General features: G+C 37.7%; 1 protein-coding gene across 1 annotated transcript in view; it reads left to right on the top strand.

The window, feature by feature from the left end:
• Positions 1-23753, top strand: part of MYT1L (myelin transcription factor 1 like) — a 221092-nt gene that overhangs the window by 111437 nt on the left and 85902 nt on the right. The window contains exon 5 of the mRNA XM_059842822.1: positions 5890-6260. Coding sequence (XP_059698805.1) covers positions 5890-6260 — 371 coding nt within the window. The remainder of the gene's footprint in view (positions 1-5889; positions 6261-23753) is intronic.

The following is a 23753-nucleotide window of genomic DNA, read 5'->3' as shown; positions in this document are numbered from 1 at the left end:
TTGTTAGAGGACTTACCTGATAAACGCCTGTTTTCTCAATACCCTAAAATTCTTCATCTAGAGGTTTGGACTTGGATGTTATCTAGCCCAAACCAAAAATAATGCTTAACAATATCCAGTGGGACAAGTATAGAGGCCTTGGGAACCTTCTGCCTGAAGCCTTAAGCAGAAGTTTGCTTCCAAGCATATTCTTCCTAATTTGCAATCCTAAAAACTATACATGATAAAATTCCACCTCACAACCACTTCAGATACTGAAGTACTTAATTTAGTCTTTCTGATAACCTCATTAGGTATTTGTATAGCAAATTTTTAGCTTCTGTTTCCTACCAAATGTTTTGGTTTCTGTTAAATGGAATTCTTGCATTAAAAAAAAGAATAAGAACACTGTTTCTAGGGACACTTCTTAGTTTAAAAAAAGGTTTCATAAGATTTTTCAAAGTACTACTAAGAAAGAAAATTATAACAATACTCCCAGAAATGATATTATTCAGATTTAGAGCGTAACATTGGCATTATCTTATTTTTCTTCACTTGGACCTTATAGCATGAATCATCTGAAATAATAGATTCAATAGAAAAGAGATGCAACTAAAAAAAGAAAGCTGGTAAACATAGCACATAGGAATTACTTTATCCAGACTGGGTGTTTAAAGTTTACTGAACTCTTAATAGTCATATAACCTCCCTTTCTCATTTTCCTCTGAGAGGAGAACCTCCTCCAGATAAAGGTGTCATGTTCTAACTTTGGTGTGTGAGTTGTCATATTGTGGAGGGAAAACTATTGGTCAATAATCTGATTTATAAAACCCTGTACATTTATTTGGACCTATACTATGTCCATCTAAATATATATGTTAATTGTTATAGATTAGAAAAAAATAACCATTCTAATTATACTGAAAATTATATTATATTAATAATAAAATATGTTAAAAATCAATATATTCAAGTCTGGACAAGAAATACCTACTATTTCCGGAACTATACTCCTGTTGAATTTATCAGTGAGCAGCCTTATAAAGTTTTTAATGGAGAAAAATTGCATGAAAGTTTAAAAAATACCATAAGTAATCTTCTAACTAAGGAGTATAAAGTTATATATTATTTCTTCCATTCCTTCAATTATTAATGTCTATATGTCCTCTTGGAGCTTATCACTATGAAATTCAACAACATTCTTTCCACAAGAATTATTCATGACAGATTCCAAAAACCAGAGATGACTGAGACACACAGCAAAGCAGTGCAGAATATTTGAAAGTGTGTCTCAGTAAGCCCAGATATATACCCTGCTGAAAGCCAAGACAGCTGAAGCGTGAGAAGAAAGTAAGACAGACACAGCTGACCAGGGAAATACAGGGAGCAATGAAAGAATGGAGAAAGGCAGACATGACACATAAATCAATGGGGTCAATGCTCTGAGCAGGGATAAACAAGTCTAAAAATAACCAAATAAGGGGATGATCACAGAAGCCAAAATTGAAAATGCAGAGAAAATTGCAGAAGCTGTAAGGACAAGCAATAACAGCTTTCACAAATATAGGAGGAACAAGAGGTCAGTGGGAGAGGCTGTCATCTCCATAAGGGGGGAAGTCACTGGCAGAGGCTGCTGGGAAGCCAGCACAGCCTTCCCCTTGGTGTGCTCACTGGGAGACCACAGGGAACACGCCAGAAACAGAGAGAAGTGTCCTCAAGGCAGAATCTGAAAAATTAATGAAACAAAGGATGAGAGCGGAGCAGGTTAAGAAAAAAGAAGAAGAAAATAGGGCAGCTATTAACAGCAGGTTTCAGGTCTGGTGGCCTGTTTCCCAAGTTTCTGAAACACATGGTCAGGGTTTTTAAACTCTTTCAGTCTATGAAGTCTGAAGTACAGGAGGTATATGTAAGCTGTGTGAGTTGAAAGGCAGAAGGCAACCAGTGCAAGCCAGCATTGCAAAGGTTTTATATGAAAAATCATTGCAATGGTAGCTTTGTCAAGTGTAAATCCAAGTACAGACCAAAGCAGATTCTGGAATGTCTGTTACAAATTAATTAGGGGAATTTACAAAAGCTGAGTTGAAGTTAACTAGTGATAGGAAAAGGAGTCATGAATAAAACTGGAAGAGAAGAAATTTAGGCTGGATAGGAGGAAGAAATTTTTTGCTGTGAGTAGGGAGGTTGTGGATCCCCCATCCCTGAAAATGTTCAAGGCTGCCTCAGACAAGGCCTTGAGCAATCTGGTCTAGTGGGAGGTGTCCCTCTCCATGTCAGAGCAGTTCGAAGCAATGGTCTTTAAGGTCCCTTCCACCTTCAACCATTCTGTGATTCTTTGAACTAGCATAAACCATTTCCTTAGAAAAACATATTTCCAAGCCTTAATGCTGGGTCCAGCCACTACAATATACAAATGCTTGTTTATTGTAGTTGCTATGTGTCCTCAGTTTTAATTCTATAAGCAAAGACACTGACCATAGATTTATAAGGATATAAACTAAAGTCAAAGTTCACAACTTTACTTGAATAGCTGAGTTCCAAATAGTTATTTAATGAGATTTATAAAAGCATCAAAGTCATCACACAGCTAACTGGAATTTATTTCCATTGCCAGTTATGCACTTACTAGGGGGTCCTGAATCCCAAGTAATGCCATAGATTCTCACAAACTTTATAATATATTGTGTAGAATACCATAAAGATGTGACAAAATCTTAAAGATGACAAAAAAATGTCAGCGATGATTTCTTTCTACCTTTGACCAGTAATTTGTATCTAAAAAGTCGTGCAGTTCTTCATAGTTGTCAAATACAAAAACTAAACAACAGTTCAAACCAAAATAGATGTATTTGTATCCCCCTGTCCTTTGCCTCACTTCTTACACTTCTGTGAATTCCAAAAGAGATTGTTTTGGGGCATTAAAAATATTTGGTATTCTTAAATGAAAAAAGATTGGGTCAAGATAAAATTAATGTTCTGGCTTTAGTGTGGCAAAATGGCCATAGTTGGATGGTACTTTGAGCAACCTGATCTAGTGAAAGGTGTCCCTGCCCATGGCAGGGGAGTTGGAAGTAGATGGTCTTTAAGGTCCCATCTAAACCAAGCCATTCCATGATTCTATGAAAAATTATAGTTTGTAAGAGTGCCAGTGGGCAAAAATGTTCAGAGTTACACATCTGTGGGTGCCCTTTGAGTTCGGAGCTGCCCAAAGTGTCATCAGTGCAAAGTTCTAAGAAGATAAGAGGAAGAAATCAAATCCTGGAGATTTCTGGGGGTAAGCCTACTCACATATTTGGAAATAAAGACCAAGATTTTGAGAACATATAATTTAACAAATAATGGCATTGAAGAAGCTATGGTTAGGGTAACATGCATCCGAAAGAGAAGGAATGGAAACCAAGAAAGCAAGACACATCCGTTCAGTAAATGTTAAGGTGTATGCTTAAATCATATTGAACTGATGTGCAAGTTTCTAAAACCTGCCTGTGCCCCAGGACATGATCAACTCTTGTTTTCCAGGATGCAACCTCTGTTAGACACCTAAGTGAAACAGATTCCTCCCTAATTATCCAGCCATTTTCTTCGGCACAACACACTTTCTGAAATTCTAGTTCTGAGGAAAAAATTATCTGCCTTCTCTCAGAGCTCCATGCAGAGAGTTTAAATAGGCAGCTGCTGAAACCCCATAGCACCAGGGAGAGCACCAAAATAAACCTGGAGTGGTCAGAACTACAAGAAACAGTGCTTCCCTTTCACCCCAGGTGTTATGCAGTGTCCAGACTGATGGAGATTGAATGCCTGATTGTGACTTGACTGTGATTATGTAGAGTGTTTTCCATGGAAACGTGTCCTACATTTCCCCTTGTTTCTGGGCAGCTGGGTCCTGACCAAGAGGAGGACTCAACAGAATGAGAAGCAGGACAGTCACTTGGCACTGAACTGTAGTGGTGATCTAGGACAAGGATTTCTTCTATATTTATAGGTTTTACTTTGAAATGTTGTTAGATAGAAGCAAATATAGTCCAAAGAGAAAACATCAGAAGCTTAGGGCTCTCTATTTTTTGAGGTTTAGGACTCTTAAAATTAGTGCAGATTTGGGTTTTTGTTGCCTGTTGCATCAGTTTCTTGCTTCCAGGTGCACTGGGTCTTATCTTCCATTAGAGGATGCTCTTCCAGCAAATATTCCTTCTGGATGGAACATGGCTCTGGTGTCTGGAGGTTGTGGATCTATTCCCCCTGTAGCCTGCACCACTAGGCCTCAACTTTGATGCAGGTGTCTGGAATCCATATTCTGCTAGGATTACTACCCTAATCCCAAGTGAGGTGCATTGGAATCTGACTAGATGGATGTACTGAAAATTTATGCAGTATTTCTAAATAGTGTTAATGGAGGCAGGTGTTTTTAGGCATGCTGGATTAGACTTCAAAGACACCTATTGTCCCCACATAGAGAAAGGTGTCTATGTTGCACAGAGATCTCCTGTAGTAGGTTTTTCATGAATTCCCTTTTTTGTGACTGTCTATGTTCCTTCGATATGTGTGTGCCAGGCAGACTGTGAACAAATGATTTGAAATTTAGGTAAGAAAATATCAAAGTTAGGCACTTAAATAAAGTGATTGGGTGCTTAAATAGAATTATTTTCACCTAAGTAGCAGTTTAAGTAATTGGGATGCATAGCTGCTGGGATGCAAATAAATTAGACCAAGATCAAGACTATGAGGACACCACATAGTGTAGTACTAAATGTGGTAAAGCTCCAGATTTTTCAGTGGTCTGTCAACAGAATATGAAGCATTATTAGAGTGAAAGAAAATAAAGAGATCCTCAGAGTATTGGGATAAAGGGAGAAAGAATATAACATAAAAGGTTATTATCAGATATGCAGAAAAGGTTATAAAGAACAGTTGTAATATCTCAAAACTAGTTAATCACAGGAAGAAGATTAAAAACTGTTATAACTTGAGTAATGTTATAATCACAATGAAGATGTTCAAAGAGGAAGTTCTTTGAACAAAAAATAATGCATCTGTGCAGTTACTGAGCACAGAAAGTTATAGAGGTTACACAAGGGAGATCAGGTTCAACAAACCCAGATTGCATGACCTTTGAGAAACAGGTGGTTACTTTGGTAGAAGACTAGGACTCTGAAATACTGTTTCTGTTACAATGCATTAAAATGATCCATAAGGAAGTGGTACTCAATTTTGAAAACTCCTCCTTCGTTGACAAAGGATTTTGTTTGTTGATTGGATTTTTTTTAATATGAGAACAATTGTAACATTGGCCATGATAATTATTTGGGTTGGTTGTGTTGGGGAGCTTGCTTTCCCATTTGTCCAGCCTTGTAGCATATAATAAAGAAAAACAGTGGGGAATTTAAGAGTGATTAATTATTGTTTTATTATTAATATGTTATTATGTATAATAATGACAAACAACAACATTCAGAATATGATAATATTTTTATCATTTAAACATCATTGAATTGAAACATAATTACACACAATCAAAATACTGAACACTGCAAAATTTTGAAGCATTGCTTTATTCCTGAATTTTGTGCTGCTAGCTACAGGTACGACAAGATTGCTGGTTTTGTAACTATATTCTTCTGCCTTAAAAAGGAGATAAATAATTTAGAAGATAAAAATGAATGAGAAGGAGAAACACACATTTGTATCACTTCTGAAACTCTTATGCTGTTGCGTATGTGTGACGTTTTCAGGCAAATAATAGTCACTTGCATTTTCACAGGTTTTGTGTCCTCCCCCTTGGTCATCAGTGCCTAAACATAACTTTACTTTGAAAACATGCATTTTGTGAACAGCAACTAATCATGATGTAGAATTAGAATATGATTAAATGAAATCTGGGAGATAATGTTATTATTTTCATATTTTATTTTTGAACAGTGTTTATGGCTGTCCGTTGGCAAAAAAAAGAAAAACACAAGATAAGCAACCCCAAGAACCAGCGCCCAAAAGAAAACCCTTTGTGGTTAAAGCAGACAACTCTTCAGTAGATGAGTGCTATGAAACTGATGGAACAGAGGAGATGGATGAAAAGGAAGAGGAAGAAGAGGAAGAAGATGAAGAGGAGGAGGAATATTCTGATGATAATGAGGAGCAAGGTGATGAGGAGGAGGATGATGAGGAGATAGATCGAGAAGAAGAAGAGGAGATTGAGGAGGAAGAAGAGGAGGATGAAGAGGAAGGTGAAGATGTGGAGGATGAAGAGGAGGAGGAAGAAGAAGAGGAGGAAGAAGAGGAGGAGGAGGAAGAACGTGGTAATAATCAGAGTATTAGTAAAAAGTAAACAATGTGTGTTTTCTGGGTTAATCTTCTAGTGTGGTGTGTGAGGATTTAGCTGTTCAGTTCTCATTAAAGCTAATGGAAGTCATGCAGTTAAATCTCTCTGCTCCACACTGAAAATATACCCCACTGTGTTCTCTTAACATTTATTTTAATAAGTCTGTCTTCCAAATGTTTTTAATACACCAGCACTCACATTTCAAACAAGGAGGGTGGAGGTATGTTTGTGCTAAAAATGCTCGCATAAAATGTGATCCTAGTGTGGATTAATGCATGCAGTTACCAGGAGAATATTCACGAAGGTACAAGCAAAGCATCAGCTACAGCTGGGTGCCTGTACTGATCATTTGCAAGGGTATTTGCTAGATCTGTTTACAGAATGTCAACAATTGCCCACATAAATTCTGTCACAAGTTTGCAGATAATTTTTGTGAGCAAAAATGGACCTCTTCCCTTTGAAAATTTTGTCCTATACTTACCCCTACCCCAAGAAACTATTCAGAACTAACTATTATAATATACTTTGGTTCTTTTAGACTTCAATTCTATGTGTTTTAGTTGATTCTATTAAAAATATAATGAGGTGCAGTTTTACATAGATAACATCTCTCAAAGGTTTATAAATTTTTGTTATCATGCCATGGCATAAATGATATTTAGGCATACAGGTTACTGGTAGTAACCAAATTAATGCAGTAGCAATGAGATTAGCCTATTCAACTTCCTCCTTTTTTGGGATATTGGACTTTATAAAATACTTTCAAAATATGTAATCATTGTCCATTTACTCCTTATGCTGATGACAGACATCATAATGCACTGGGGTGAAATGAAGGAATCATGCAAAAATTAATGAGCTATCTAAAAAGTATTTTGTTCCCATTTCCAGGGAACACGTTTTTGGTTGGGTAGATTCACCTTTCTAACCAATAAAAATATAAGAAAAGCTTTCAGCACTCCTCAGTTGGATTCCTCTTAGGAACCAGGTATGAAAGTTGTGTGACTTTTGTTTCAGCATTCTGTAAGGTCAGATCTTAAATCTTAAAGACTTTGGAAGTGTTCTTTCTCTTTGGGTGAGGTGGTGGCCAGCTGGGTGGCTATCAGAGTTTTATCAGATACTGCATCTGTAGCATTTCCTCAATTGCCTGAATTTACTACAAAATTGGTAGAGGATAAATTGTCAGTCTTAAAAGTTGCATGAGTTTGATGCAACAAGGAAGTAATTTCCTTTTGCAGGGAACTCTGCTGTTCCAGAACCGGGAAGAGAAGCTGTGTTAGATCAGGCGGGTGTGCAACTGCTGTTGCTCTCTTGATGAGCAAGTGTGGGATGTCCAGCAGTTTCTTTAAAAATGGTGGTGACTAAGTTTGTTGGTGTATAGATTATGGTGCAACTGCTGCTGTGATTTCAACTTACATTAAAACCTTGAATCTACACTATCAAAAATGATGAAAGGGGAAAAAAAAGCTAAAGCAAAACTCAAGAGCTCCAGAAAACTGCTTCTGGCAAGCCAGCAGGCTTGATACTCAGTTTCTTTTTCTATGATAGTGAAACACAGTGGTTTACTTATTCCAACACAGTTACACATGCAGTTAGTGGTCCTAATCAATGTGAAGAGGCTGACATTGTTTTTGACTGCTTTCCTTCCATATATAGTAGGCTGTGGTTAAGAACTGCAAAAATTTACAAAGGTACCTCTATTAGCTGCTCTGCATATTACTTGAAATTAAAACTTTCATAGGTCAAGTTTTTCTTAGGAACTCATGCTATTCCAGTAATAAAACAAGAGTGTATTAATAAATAAATATATGTTCTATCTAAATGATTAGTCATTAAGAAAAATTCCTCTTCAAATCAGAGACGTGATTATAGAATTTTATTTGAAAAGTATTTCATGATCCTTTTGAGTATCAGCATAGTAGTCAATATGCAACAGTCCTAGTTAGAGCAGAGATGATTTACAGGGAAGAGTTTCTAGCAATTAATTAGGAAGGTAGTATGGAGTTCCTTATGTCTATGCCAAAGAGTAGAGAGCAATAACAGTTTGGTTGTGGTGAGGTCTCGAGGCTAATCAATAAATCGTATTTTAAAAAAAGTTTCTTTCCTATGGTTTCCAATAGGGATACAGATGTTTCACTTTATCCTGCTTGTAGCATAGTCTGCATTGATAGAATTTGGACTGCTGATTTTCCAGAAAAATAAGGTGAAAAATTAGGTATTCTTGAACTACATGGCCTGAATATGAGTCTTGCCTTTATGTATTGGCTGTATGGAAAATTAGATCTGTCATCTATGAATTTAGTAGTCTCAATCACTTGCTGCTCACTACAAGGCTCACTTACAATATTGTAGCAAACCACCTTATAAGTCACCTTAGCAGGAAGTCTTTAATGTGCCATAGTATTGCTGTCACTAGAAACAAAATTGAGAATTATCCACTGGTCACCAGTATGCCTACACAATTCTCATGAAAGTTTCTGTCACTAGTGGTCTAGATGATAGCAGTTCAGAAAATTTGCAGAAGTAGCTATGATCTAGGTGAACAAAACAGTTAAAATCATAAGTATTGGTGACATAAGAATTCCATCAGCAAGTATAGGATAGGACTATGAGGCAGAAATGGGGAGGAGGGGGAGGGGAGAGGGTCGGACTGTAAGAGTAAGGTATTTTACCATTTCTTAGGTCAAATTCAGTTTTCTAGCAGAAAAGGGTAAATCCTGGGAAACTCAGGTATGTCACTGTAGTGTCATTGCCCATTTCTTTTTTGCTTAAAAGAATGGGAATTTTGGATGCGGTTCTCAGCAGATATTGATAGTATACAGGTAATGTAGATGAACAATTCCTATTGGAAATACTTGGGCATTCACTGAAACCATCACAGTCTTTTTGCAAATCACATCTTTGTAGCCTTACCATTGGTAGTCTAAAAGACTTTGAAAATACACATCTATCCTAACAGTCTGATAAATCTCAAAATATCAGTTTAAGAATACAAGTAAAAAAACCAATCAAACTTTTTTTGATGAATCCTAAATTCTTTGCTTCTGTACACAATCCTTTGAAACAAAATTCATGTTTTAAACTCTCCATTAATAGCTAGCATATCCTCTAAATTTCTGTTAAATCTAAATCTCTTTGAAGAGCAGGTATTTATCCATCTATCTATGAAGAGACTTGATAAGCCCTTATGTTCAATACAACTGCTAAAGGAAAGATTAATCTTTCTGATTTCCCTTCTGTTCCAGAAAAAAAAAAAAAAGGAAATATAGAGATGACCTATGTTACTTGTGGTAACCTAACCTGTAAATTGAAATACAAATGGGAAGGAGTGAGAGTAAAGGCTTCTCTTGGATCATGCATTCTCTGTGATGGCAACTGACAGGAACTTTTGGATGAAAAACTGAAGTGTACATTCAATTTTCAAGACAAACCAAAGTACTTTCTTCTGAGATGAGCTTGCTTCAGGTAGTTGGATCCTGAAGACCATTTCACAATGCTTTTCTATTTAAAAAAAATCTCCCTTGGCGAAGGTCCCAGAATAGATGTTCCAGGGAGCCATTTAGTCCACATCACATGAAGACATTCAAAGTGCTTGTACTCTGGGTATTTTCTGACCAGGAACAGGAGGAATTAGGTTGATTCTAGACCTAAGGAAATGTGATACATTGTTCAAATCTGTTTCACAGATGATGCTACAGAAACTATTGCAGTTTCTTAACAGGTGAATTAGGAGTCTTTTAGATGGTCCCTTACACTTTCTATTGAACTCAAAGTAATTGGCATAACCAGTATACTAATATGTGAAGTTGCAACTAATTTTTCAAGTGAAAAACACTTCAGAAATAGCTGTAAACCACAGATAGCAGTGTGTATTCAAAGGAGACACAGTACAGGTTTTTCTAATAAGAAAACCTAGCACATGGACATAGAGATAGATGTTCTACCTGTTTTCATATTTCATAGAATAATACAGTTATTTAGGCTGGAAGAGACCTCTAAGGTCATTGAATCCAACAATATTTGTTTAAATTGTAGGATTGTTTAAAAAAACTCATAATGTTTTGCATTTTTCTTTTATTTGCATGAGCTCAACACCGACAGACCCTCAAAATGTGAAATCCTTCTACCAGCTCTATTCAGATTGTTATTGCCCTCCACTATCTTCCTGATCCCCTTAGCAGATTGAGTCTAAAGCACTTGTGTCCTCTAAGCAAAAAAAGATGCAAACACCAATCTAAAAGATGAAAGAAGCCCAAGTGCTGAGGAAAAGATGTTGCCACACAGCTTTCCAGCTGTGCCTGCTGCTGAAAACACTCCTGATAACGTAAACATCTTGATGAGATGAAGACAACCTATCTGTATTAGCAAGGTCATCTGTCAGCCTGCTGACCACTAATCATATTCATTTATTCAAACTGCTAGAAGGAAAGTGGTCATCTGTTTGGTGAACACAGTTGGTGTTCAGTCTTAATCAGAGCAGAGAGCTACCCTCACGTGTACCTCACAGACAAAACACCTAGGAGAAGTAAATTATAGCTTTAAATTAAGAGGCTAGAAAGCATAATTTTACTGACTAGGACAATGTGTATGGGGGAAAAGGGTCTTTTTCAAGGCCAAAGAAGACTGAAAAAATGCCTGATGTGTACATAAGACAAAGCAGATCTAAACGCTTTGCTAATGAATTTTACTGCTGTACTGTATCTTGATTAAAGAAGATACCCTGTGCTTAGGGTGTCTCACTAATAATAGCTGCTTGAAGAAAACAAAAAACTTAGAGTTGCTGCTAGAAGACATTTATTCTGGCTATTACATTCTTTTCCTCTGGATAAAAAGTTGAAGTTCCTTTTCTGGTCTAGTTACCAGTCTGGTCTTTTTAAATGCTCAAGCCAGGGAGTTGTTGAGTCAAGGCTCAGGATAAGAACTTTTATTGATACTGTGATCAGCTCAGTTGATTAGAGCATAATGCTTATAATACAAAAGCTGTGTGTTTGATCCCTTTATGGGCCATTTCCTTAAGAATTGCACTCGATGATCCTCGCAATTCCCTTCTAACTCAGAATATTCTGTAGATCTGTGATAACTGCTTTTTTCATTGAAGAAGCAAACATGGATGATAACGTGTTCTGCTGTTTAGGTGTTTATATTTCATACTTAGAGATTCAGACTCAGCATTTTGACTAAAAATTTTTGTTGGAAATAATGCAATTAAAACATTTGGTACTGGTAGTTCAGGCTTGGAAACCCCAAGGTTGTTGGAGTAGGATTGGAAAACAGCTAGCTGGTAAATATCCCCTAGATACTTCTAGTTCTTGTGGAAAAAGTTTGGGTCTTTTTGTTATTGTTATGTGTTTGTGGTTGGTTGATTGGTTGGTTGGTTGTTCAGTTGGTTGGTTTGTTGATTGCTTAGATATGACTCAAGTGCTAGTAAATTCTGTTTTTTACTGTGTTCCATGCTCAAGGTCTTTACTATACATAGACAATATAATTTAAAGTCATTAAACAGCATTATTCAAACATGATTTTTTTAATTCTCTGAAGTAAGATTGGGTCTGATACGGAGTTGTTTGCATCAAGACAAGTCAAGAATATGTTTTTGTCAGTAGAGTTCCATTTATGTGGGGTGCACATGCCATCCCTAAGTTTTCCTCCATTTGAAGAACTATTTTAGAAGACTTCCTTCAATTGGAATTAACTCAGAAGCTCAGTAAAACTTCTGGGCTGTGTCTAAAACCTTAGAGTTATATTAACTCTCCATCTTTAGCAATGTACTTCAGTATCATTCTCATGTAGAGGTTTACATATTTCACTGCTTTCCTACACATAAAAGGACTTAAATTATAATGTGAAATATCTGATCCTTCAAAAGCAAATGATTCAAATATAGCTTTCTGCAGTGTAAGGAGATCACTCACCTTTGATGAGACAGGTTATAGATCTCTGTCATACACAACCTCAGTCGGTGCAAGCAGAAATTCTGTAGAGGACATTGGCATACTTAAAGCATTCAGAGTCTGAACTGAAGGCCTTAGTAAAAGCACCAGGGAACAAATGCAGCACCACATCTGATTTCAGTGCTGAAATTTTGAATGCTTTATTCTGAACCTGTTTCACATGGCATGGGGGCTGCTTGTTTTAATACACTAACCCCTTCCTTCAGTGTTAGCTGAACATGTGATGTTGGGCCCTTGTACTGTCAAATTGTTTCAGGCCTTGTCTGTGACCAAAGCTTTCTCTAGTTTTGCCAGGGCAGTAGGTTTGTAAAGGAAGCATGTCTCTGCAGCACTCATTTGGATTCTCACAGGTTGCACTTCTCAGGGAAAGGCTGCCTTTTCTGCATTTCCATTGCATCCTCATGTCTGCAGAAAAATGCTGAGTAGATCCTTGATTTTTTCCTATTTCATTTGATGTCTGGCAAGATATTACAGTAAAATTAATTATTTCTGGAATAAGATGGATTGGAAAAATAAAAGTGCTGTAGTCTTAGAGCTGTAGCTCTGTTCTCACTTAGACTCTCTGTAAACTGTTCATTGCCAATGATCTGGTTTTGGCACAACTGTGCCAAGAAGCCAGTTGGTTATATGATGTAGTGCTTTAAAGAATCAACAATTAACTCAATTTATATAGGAGCTCTTTGCATCCATATTTGTAAATGACCTGACACTGTTGTAGAAGGTCTCACATTGGGAATATGTCACTTTTAGAAACATATTAAGGGGTTGTACAGAACTGAGCTCTTCATGATCTCTCTTTGAATTCCTTTGTCTTTCACAGTGCTACTTCAAAGAATCCATTGCCCACACTGTACTGCACCTTACACAGTGACCACAGATTCTGTGTGAATCCTTCTGGACACTACAGATGTAATGATTCTTTAAAATAACATTTGCTTCGTCAGTATTAGAGGCTTCTGTTTTTCCTCTTGTGTTTAGAGTGCAGCTCTACGAGCAATTTTGATGACACTATCAATTCACAATTCTCACTGGCTTACAGTGTTTGTCCTAAAAGAGTGAACACAAACAGTAGCTTTTCACCCTGAAAAGCAGAGAGCTTTATTTGGTAGCTGTGGGAGTTAATTTTGCCATATTAGAGCTTCTCCAGGAGATAATAATATGAAATAAAATTACAGACTGGATTGATAATTTCTTCTGATCCATGTCCATTCTCAAGAATCAAATTAGCAGTCCTAGAAAATGCCTCAAATCACAGATTTTTTTTAAACTGAAATATATAAACCTAAAAAAGAATTATTTTGAAGCAAAAACATTGATGTGTAATGAATGTGTATATGTAGTTTTGAAAACTTTTGTGTTATGGGAGAATTTCTTCCTTATTTTACAGGTCTCAAAACAATTGAATTTTTTTCATGTCACTGATATCACATATGACGTTGTGTTTTTTACCATAAGAAATACCTTCCTTTCTGCAAATTATTGTATTCAATTTTTTTTTTCCTTGAGAGTAGATTTTGGGAGCTAGAATTAGTAAGCTGGACAGCAAAGAAGGCCGAATCATTTAGCAGAATGCAAAAAACCCCAAACAAACAAACAAACAAAACCAAACTAATGATAGGAAAGAAACCACCTAAAGGAGGCTGGGTTTGGTTGTTGAAATCCTCAGAATTATGTGGTTACATTAAGGCTTCATGCAGAAAGTACTGAAAATTGTCACTAACATGAAGCATTTCAAGTATCCATACCACCATATGGAGAGTGTTTCATATATTATATGCTGTCTGCAGTAAATATTATTGCTATAGCAAAAATTTGTAGTGGCTCTGTCAGAGAAAGTTAACAGGATTGGCAACTCAAGACTTAGTTGAGGTTTATTAGGTGAACTCATCATGTGATAGTTCTGTCATCCCAAAAGCTTAATTTTTCAGCCTATACTATTAAATAGGAAGATTAAGTACTAGTATTGCTGTGACACTAAAGGAATGCCACAGAAGAACTGAACTAGCAAAAACAGACAAATCAAGCAGACATTTTCCTCCTTGTGCTCCACAGACATGGATTGATTACTGACAGAACAAGGGCAAGGTCTGTGTGTCATGAACACTTCCAGTCACCCAACACAGGGGTGTTTGCAAAGCTGCTCAGGCCCTTGTCAGACAAGGGTTCTGTCATTACAAAGCATATGTGGTGAGATTCCTTACTATTCATATGTACTTTAAGGCAAGCTGTGCAACTGCTTTTCTTCAGATTTCTATTGTATCAAATCTATTGTTTCACCAACTGGCTCCACTTATTATAGAAGTTCTGTGTAAACAAGATACATCTGCTAAGCAATTTCTTGGACACCCTGTAAAAAACTGGGCTGAAGATTTACAGAATATTGTCATTCTGTCATCTGCAATAATTAAAACATTGTTCAACTTTAAGGCTGGCATCCAGTGGAAAGTTAAAAATTGTTTCTTGTTCTATTGCAATGTGTTGAATAAAACTTTGCCCTCAGATCATTAAGAGAAAAATATATTTTAAAAGTAATAGTGGAAATACAGAATAGCAGATCATTATTAGGAATGATTGTTAGGAATAGGCTGAAGTTGGACTTATAAAAAGTATACTAAAGTTTATAATAGTGTTTGTTTATTATCTAGTGAGCACAGTCTATGAATGTCCTTCCCTGGAAATACAGGCAAAAAGGACAACTTCTAGATGAATAGAAACTGGAATCCTAGGACTGGGAGCCAAGGGTCCTGTTACAATTGTGGAGCAAGATAAATGTTTCACAATAGAATGGAATGAAAATTCTGCCCCTGTCTGTAATGCAGGTGCCTGAGCTAAGTGTAACAAGTGATGCAGGAGTTCAATGCCACATGTCCTTCTTTCCTAACACAGGAGGTTGGAGACTAGACCAGTGACTGCTCTGCATAGGGAATGCTCTTACACATGCTGATGGAGCTCTATCACACCCTAGAAAAAGCATTCAAGAAGTGCCATAGGCCAAAGGGGATCATTCTCCTGAGGAAGCAGGCCATGCTAAGCCCTGTCTTTGCTCCAGGGACCCTGTAACCATTTTATGGCTTGACTTCTTAATATTAGGCTACAAAACCAGTCCTGGGCACAGGGAAGAGACACTGCATTTCCCTCTCCAAGGCAAGAGTCCTTGTATAATGTCTACAATAAACACATTGTATTTTTGCATGACCAAATAGCATAAAAAAAGTATGGGTCTTACTCTACTCTTGTGTTTTTGGCTTCCTAATGGAGCTTGAATCCAGTCTAGCTTTTATTATGGTGACTAGCAAATGTTTTTGGGAAATATGGTATGGAAGCTATATAAACCATGAGAGCTTTTACTCTTCTGTTTCCTTAGTGAGTTACCCACTAAAAAGTGTGTTTAACCTGGGTGATGGGCAGGTGGGGGTGAGCAGGGGAAATGAAGAAGGAAACAGGCGGTTCTTTTCTTGGCTACAAATTAGGCTAACCAATCAAAGCAACTCTTCATGGGGAGCCTTTTTCTTTCAGGTGTGCATTAGAGCATAACTATTGGATTAGGTTGGTCTGGAAAGTTATGTATGAAAAGACCCAGTGTCTAGAATCTTTGGGTGCTTAAATAGCAGATAGGCAGAGATCTTTGTAAGGCTGGAGCTGTACACATCAAAGCAGAGCTTTGAACAATTATCAGTGTTAAGGTGTCTCCCAGGTTTAAGGCAAGGCACAGATGAGTATAGATGTAGTTGTATCACTAAGAAATAGAGGAATATGACTGTTCTTTTCTATACAACGTGCCACATGAGAAGCCTAATCTGAAAGTGTTTCAGAAATTACTGATGCTATTTGTAAGATTTTTTTTAAAGTGGTTTATGTTGAAATCCTGATTAAAGATATGGTATGAATTTAAGAAAAAAATTGATTCATCAGCTGGAGGGTCTTCAGACACAAAAGTGGAAGCAATAAGTTCCAAATTTAAAGGGGATGACAGGGCTTATGCAGGAAAGAAAAATGCAGAATGATGTGAAGAAACACTTAGGAGGTGAGCACGGCAATTCTGCAGAGAGCAAATGAAATGTGCTGCTAGGATTCCTTCATGGGCAGCAGGAAATGACAAATGTGAAAGCTGCAGTAAAGAATCTGTGTTCTGTAGAATCTTTAAATTAACAGTTAAAAGGCTTTGAGATGGAAGATCAGGGCTAAACAAAATACTCACACCCACGGGCAATGCAGCACAGTTTTTTTCTATTATATTTTCTCCTCCCTAGTTATATGTGAGCATTTTTCTATAGTTTATGATGTGAAGTAGCTTACTGTGTAGTTTTTCTTAATGATAGAATTCTTTATCATTGTCATTAGTAGAATCAGAACTAGACACATTCAGAGCACTTTTAGAACCCCATCCAATATGTGTGGTCTCTCTCAGACTTTTTAGAATACTGTAAACAAGGATTTTTAAACTATACTTTATGTCTGTATAAGATACAAACAGCAATGAGCCCAGATTACTAACTGTTTAAAAAATGCATAACTAAAATTAATAGCACTGTATTTGTTAAAGAAAGAGTTACTGTCCTCTGGCAAGTGAGCGTTTTGCTTGAAATCTGCAAATTGCACATCGAGAAGATAGGCAGTGTAAAAATAATGTACACAGTTTATCTGAGTTTTAGGAATGGATTTGATGCAGTTCCATTTAATAAATTCATTTTAAGTCATAAAACATAATACAGCACCAGATACAAAGGAACAGAGAGGAAAAGGTCATGTTGGATAGGTTAATTCCATTGGCTCAGATACTTTAGTGCACAGAAAGTTAAGTTAATGAGACTAGAAACTAAAACTAGTCATACATAAGGGAATAATGAGGGAGCAATATGTTAAAGTAAAAAAAAGAAACTACATAAATAATTTCAGGCAGAAGTAAAATGTATCTCACATACATTACTTTCACTACAGAACTACAGCAAAATAGCTTCTGGGCTGAAGGATCCTGAGACCAGACTCAGACTCAGGTTTTAGTTTTGTATGGTGTAAGATTGTCTCTGTATTTACATGCACGTATTTTGGAAAACTGGCTATTTGATTAATTTTTTTGTTGCTTGTTGTTTCTGCAAGGATAGTTATTCTCAGCACAGATTTCAGCCATGCTCTGAGGCTGTGCTGCTGTACTCAATTTAGGCACTGTGTGACTGGCAACAAAGCCACTGCTATCATAGCTAGTAGGTACATATTTAGTTGGAAATGTATAGAAATGTATGTAAATAGGTAGGTTGTTACATTTGTCCAGCAAATACTCTCCTTTTAAAAGATACAAGCTTTAATTTCAGGATAGATATTCCAGATCTGAATAGCAGTGTGAAATCACTCAAATTCTAAAATGGGAGCAGTGTGAGGTCTTTAGGTAGACAGGTACTTGGAAAAGCCTCTCTGGAAATATCTTTGCAGATGCCATAGTGACATAAGAGGTGATCTATATCAGGTACTATAGCATACATTTCTTGCATTTAACAGGTGTCTGGTATTCTCATTCTTACACACTTCCAGTCACATGGGCTATCTGTGCACATAGATGAGAAATAAACAGAAGGTGCTAAAGACTCTTTGCAGGTCACTAAGAGCCATTGAGTCACCATTTTTTCATTTTTGAGGTCCCCTGTATATGTGTACTTGGCTGACTGGAGTAGCTTGATTGGGCAGGGTTGACCCTGGTTAGATGCCAGGTGTTCACCAAAGCCACTCTTACCATTTCCCTCCTGAGCTGAGATAAAGTCAGGGAGAGATAACTCACCAGTTGCCATCCAAGGCAGAAGAGAGTCAACTTGGGGAAATTATTTGAATTTACCAATGAAAATCAGAGTAGGATGATGAGGAGCAAAATAAAGCCTCTTTTCCAGGGTCTACCTGCTCTTTCTAGTGGTGCAGGGAGAGAAGGTATGAGGGTTACAGGCAGTTCATAACAGATTGTTTCTCCTACTGCTTCCTTCTCGGGGAAAGGAGTCCTTCCCCTGTTCCAGTGTGGGGTCCCTCCCATGGGAGAGAGTCCTCCATGAATTTCAGTTTGAGTCTTTCTCATGGGCTTCAGTTCTTCAGACTGCTGAAGCATGGGTCCCTTTCTGCAGGGTGCAGCCCTTCAGGAGCAGACTCCTCCAGTGTGGATCCTCCGTCGGGTCACCAGTCCTGCCAGCAAACTTGCTCCACCATGGGCTCCTCTCTCCATAGGGCCACGGATCCTGACAGGAGCCTGTTTCATTGCAGTCTTCCAGAGGGTCACAGCCTTCTTCAAGCATCCACTTGCTCAGACAGGGGCTCCTCCACAGGCTGCAGGTGGATCTCTGCTCCACGGAGACCTCCACGGGCTGCAGGGGCACAGCTGCCTCACCATGATCTGTACCACAGGCTGCAGGGCAATCTCAGCTCCAGTGCCTGAAGTATCTCCTATCCCTCCTCTTCCTCTCATATATTCTCACTCAACTCTTCTCTGTATGCAGTTACTTTTGCCCAATAAATTTTCTTTTTCCTTCTTAAATATGTTATCACAGAGATCTTCCTACCATCATTGATGGGCTCAGTCTCTGCCAGCAGTGGAGATGGCTGGCATTGGCTTTCCTGAACATGGGGGAAGTTGCTGGAAGTTGTAGCCCACCCTGCTACCAAAACCTTGCCATGTCAACCCATGGTAAATGGTTTATATTTGCCTTACTCTTTCCTTCTGAAATGTGTTTTCCATTTATCCCAGCTTATGGGTTTTCCTGCCTTTGTCTCATCAGTCACATTAATCAATGACTGCATCTATGTGAGTGAATAAAACACTCCACAGTCCACTCAGTTGATGCTGACTTAAACTGTTGCATGAGTTGGGTGCATATACAGCTAATCTTTTGCCATCCAAAATACGTTCACCACATTCAAACTCCTCAGGAATGGTCCCTAACCAGCACCTCTTCACTTCATCTGGACACTATTGGAGAACTGCTAAGTCACTCAAGTCAAAATCATGCCAGAGCCTCACTAAGAGTACAGCAGCATGAATAATCACATTCCACTTCTCCGTTTACTGTTCTGTCCCTAATTAATAGGGACAGAAGAGAATATTAATAATAAGGGGCTATAACCAAGGAGGTAAAGAATTATTTGTATTTACTGTCTTCTTATACTATGGATTGTTACTCAGCCTTCCCTGTCATGAGAATGCAGGGAATGAGACAAATGCAGATTAAAAAGCTAGATGAAGGGATAAAAATAAAGGAACACCCTAACTAAAAACTTTACATTTCAGATGAAGTAAAGTCTGGCACTTGTGCATGTAGATGTCTTTGTCTTTCCAGATTCCTTGGCACTGAACTCATTGAGGGGATAAAAAGAGAAACATGAAGAAGAAATTTCAGTGATACCATATTTAGCAGTTCTGTCATCCTCTAGAATGGTAGTGATATGTGCCTCTGTCCTTTGGCCAGTCTGGTCAGCTTATCAAAGCACAAACAGGCTTTTTTTGGTAATCAAACACAACTATAAAAAAGTAATTAAACTTATAACAGAGACCAAACAATAATGTAAATCATACAGTCATGAGCATATATCCCATCCAAAGCATCCATAGTATCCCATCCACATCAGCCTTTCCTGATATATCTTTGTCTATCCACAACCAAAAGATAGTTCCCTTTGGGTAGCTCCCCATTCCTTCCACTCAGCAGTTCCTACTGTATCATACTAAAGATTCCATTGAAATTCAGCAAGGATCAACTTGAAAATTTTGAGTGAAAGCAGTACAGATAGGATTCACCCCATCAGTTTAATTGATAATGAATCAAGATAAATAGTCACTTCTGGGGGATAATTCAGCCAATCTACTAGAGATACCTAGGTTAGAATGAAAAATTGTATCCCGGGATGCATGTTTTTGTCCATTAGCTGTAAAGGGAATCTAGATGTGTAGTTTATATGGAGACATGTTCAGTATGGCCTGACACTGAGTCAGAGATCTGAGCTGAAAAAAAACAGTAAAAAGAGATTATGTATCCCTCTACTAAGGATTCCAACCTCTTGTCTCAGTGAGAAAGAAAGTATTGCTTTATGAACTGAAAATATGTTCTTCAGGCTGCATCTTTTGTAAAGCAATGAATATGGAGAGGGGTGTAGGCACAGGTCACTGTTTCTGGAGCAGTCTTAGGAATAGCCCCATGAGAAGCTGCGTACCAAGAGCTCTCTGAGTGGGTGTTCTGCCATCAGTGCATCTGGTCCTCTGCTCTCCTGCTGTCTTCCTGCTGTATCCCAGTATCTGGAGAATAGCTTTGGCTTCCTCATTGCCTGGTGCCCTGCTGAGCTGTGGAACCCTGAGAGAAGGCAAAGAAACTGCCAAACTCCATTGAATCATTATAAGGCTGTGAGATAAAATATCTTGCCTCTCTCATATTGACTTCCTGGGGAGGAAAAGTAAGATGAAATGAATGCCAGTCATCAGCTAAAGCCATCTCATTATCTGCCCAGACAGAAGTCAAGTTAAAACAATCAAGGGCTGCCTGAACCTGATTCACAAAGAAATATGGACCAGGTGGGAGTGACTGGCTAAATTTCCTGCCCTTGCAAACCAAGCATATCCACTTCTGTTCACAGATAATCTCAGCACATTTCTTCTCAAACCTAAACATATGCCTTCATGCCAAATATTGCAGATACCGCAAACCAAACAAGCAGGCTTCATACCAATCAAGGATCTTTCCTACTTAGAGGCATGCCTGTAGGTAACCAAAAATATTTTCTGCTGTCTCTGTGGTGGAGGAAAACAAGATAATTCCCAGAAAATTAATTGCCTTTTGGAAATAATACTTGGCTGTCAGGATGAAAAGACTTGAGACACAGAAATAAAAAGGAAAAGAAAATATTATTCCCTTTTTTCCAGCACTTACCCTTATTTTATGTGGAGTAATAGGTCCAGTTTTGGAGCATCATCACAAGATGCTCCGAAGACATAATTTTGTCCATCAGCACAAGAAAGTCATGAAGTATTGGAGTCCAGTGATGAACAACCAGGATGATTAAAGAGCTGGACCACATGATGTGCAGAAACACTGAAAAAAAACTAGTTTGTTCACTTTAGGAAGAAAAAGCTAAGGGGAGAACTTAGGCTTCAGCTAGTTGTACAGAGAGTGGACAGAAGATGTTAGTGTGTAGCATAAGAATAAGAGACAAGACAAGTTGTAACAAAAAATAAATCCATTTAGAAATAATAATGAATTTCTCATTATGACAGTGGTCAAACACTGGAATGGATTTCCCAGAGATGCTGTGGTATTTCTATCCTGGGAGACCCTTAAAGCTGAACTGACAGATAAGTGCTCTAAGTTGGCACTTTTTTTGAGCAGGTGTTGGACCACATAGCCCCTCAAGGTCCCTTCCAGCCTCAGCTACTGCGTGATTCCATGGCACCAGTGCACTGTCAATAGCATGTGACAATCTCTTAAGATCAAAGAAAGGCAAACAGTATCTTGTGGTGAAATGACAAAATCTTAAACATATTGGCTTGAATCAGAACCTAGATAACCTTTAAGAAGCTCTTGCAGTCTGGCGCTTGAAGCAAAATTACCTCAGTCATGATCTTGTCAGAAGATCTGTCAGATATCCTTAGATCATTTTCCAAAACTCTACTGATATAGATAGCTCATAGGGATTTGGATTGGGAAAACATGGATGAATAACAAATGACAGAAAATTTGTAAAAGTATGTTGCTTTGTTTTACCTGGTGCTGTCTTTATATTTATAGGAATAACCCAAGTAAGAACATCTATATTCTACCAATACTTAATGTGAACATTTGTAGATCAGGATGCTTGCTATTCATGCAGGTGTGACACAAGCAGAGGCATAATAATAGGTCATACGAAGGTCAAACAAAAAGGAGTGTTTCAGGGCATTGGTTATGTAAAACACCTCTGCCTTTAGACAAGAATGTACTGATTTGTACAGAAAACCAAATCTTCAAAATGCTTTTATACCAAAATAATTTATTAATATTCATTTTAAAATGTGTTTAAATAGCAAGAAGGTGAATTAAACAGTAATATCTTTATGTGTTAGTCTTTATGTGTTAGTAATCACTCCACAAAAGGAAAGAAATTCAGATCTGTGAGGATCATCTTTGGTCCTTAGGGAAAAGTAAAAAAGGAACAAGAGAAAAAGAAGGCAGTACGTAATTTTCAGCAAGCAAAACCAGATAAAAAGTACCTATAATAAGTGAAAAAGTCAAAACATAGCAGAAAAGAAAGGAGTTAAAAGATACATAAGGTGGCAAATTGTGCATATTTTAAGGTCTATATGGGCTTGATTCACTGTAGTCCTCACTATTAATTTATAATACTGGCTCCTACTGTAACATGCTGTGTTCTTCAGCTCACGACTTCCTTGCCACACTTAACGACTTCTACTCTCCATTTATTTTACTTTGAGCATTGGTTATTAATTGAATACTCTAATTCTAGGAGAGTCTAAACAATAAGTCCCAGTATTATTACAATATAACTATTGTAAATAGTTGTAGCAAGCTGAGAAGTGGAAAAATAAAAAATGGAATATAATGGAATTGCTAGAGAGAGAATCAATTAACTAAGTGAACAGTTAACTTTTTCTTTTGACTTCCACTAAGTATATAAGGTCCATAAAGGTACCAATTGTTATAATAACCATTATTATTGACTTCCACTAAGTATATAAGGTCCATAAAGGTACCAGTTGTTATAATAATTGTTATAATTGCTTGGGTCTTTACCTATAGCACTTCCAGCATAAAAGAGCTTTAGGAAATTTTGCAGAGGTGAAGAAAGGCTTCTTCATGCAACTTGAGTTCAGTGCATCCCTGAGACAGGCATATTCAAATACTTGGGTTCTAATCCAAATCCCATGTTGGTAGGAGTGTTTAGACTTTTAGGAGACCTTGCTTAGGTCTTTGGAGAGTTACACCTCTGTTTCTTCCTTGTGGAGTGGAGAAGTTGAAAGTTCACTGTTTTCTACCTCTTCAGTTTCCTTAATCACAAGATTCTACCCAAGATGGCAATGTACAAACAATCCCCCTCTCCATATTATGCTGGAACTTTCTAAGATTTGGAATTCATTTGTGCCAACACTGTCTTGCTAAATGTTTCTCATAGGCCAGCTATCAGAGACTGTAGTGCGGAGATGTGTGCCTGTACTCTGCATTACAGCTTAAAAAGAGAAGAATGGTGATGCAGTAGTATCATGTGCTGAGCACTTAGGAATTGACAAGCAGCAGTGGCAAGAGCAGTGAAGTGTTTTAAATCAGGAAATGCTGTCTGGATAATGAAACCATTCATCTGGGCAGGAAGCCTGTGTGACCACATGTAGGTTTAGCTTCTTAGCCGTCATGTTTGCCCATGCTTGGAAGAAAAGTGAGTGATTTGATACACAGACCACAGACCCGGAAAGTCTTGTTTCTGAAGTCTTTGTCCTTTGGTAGGAATGTAGTTGCTTTTTCTGAAGTATCATTGCCTCTCTCTGCAGAATCTCTCAGTCTAAATGCTGT

This window comes from Haemorhous mexicanus, chromosome 3 (genome assembly GCF_027477595.1).
Source record: "Haemorhous mexicanus isolate bHaeMex1 chromosome 3, bHaeMex1.pri, whole genome shotgun sequence".
NCBI lineage: Eukaryota > Metazoa > Chordata > Aves > Passeriformes > Fringillidae > Haemorhous > Haemorhous mexicanus.
Note: the sequence above shows the minus strand (reverse complement) of the source record. Positions and strands in the feature narration are given on the sequence as shown.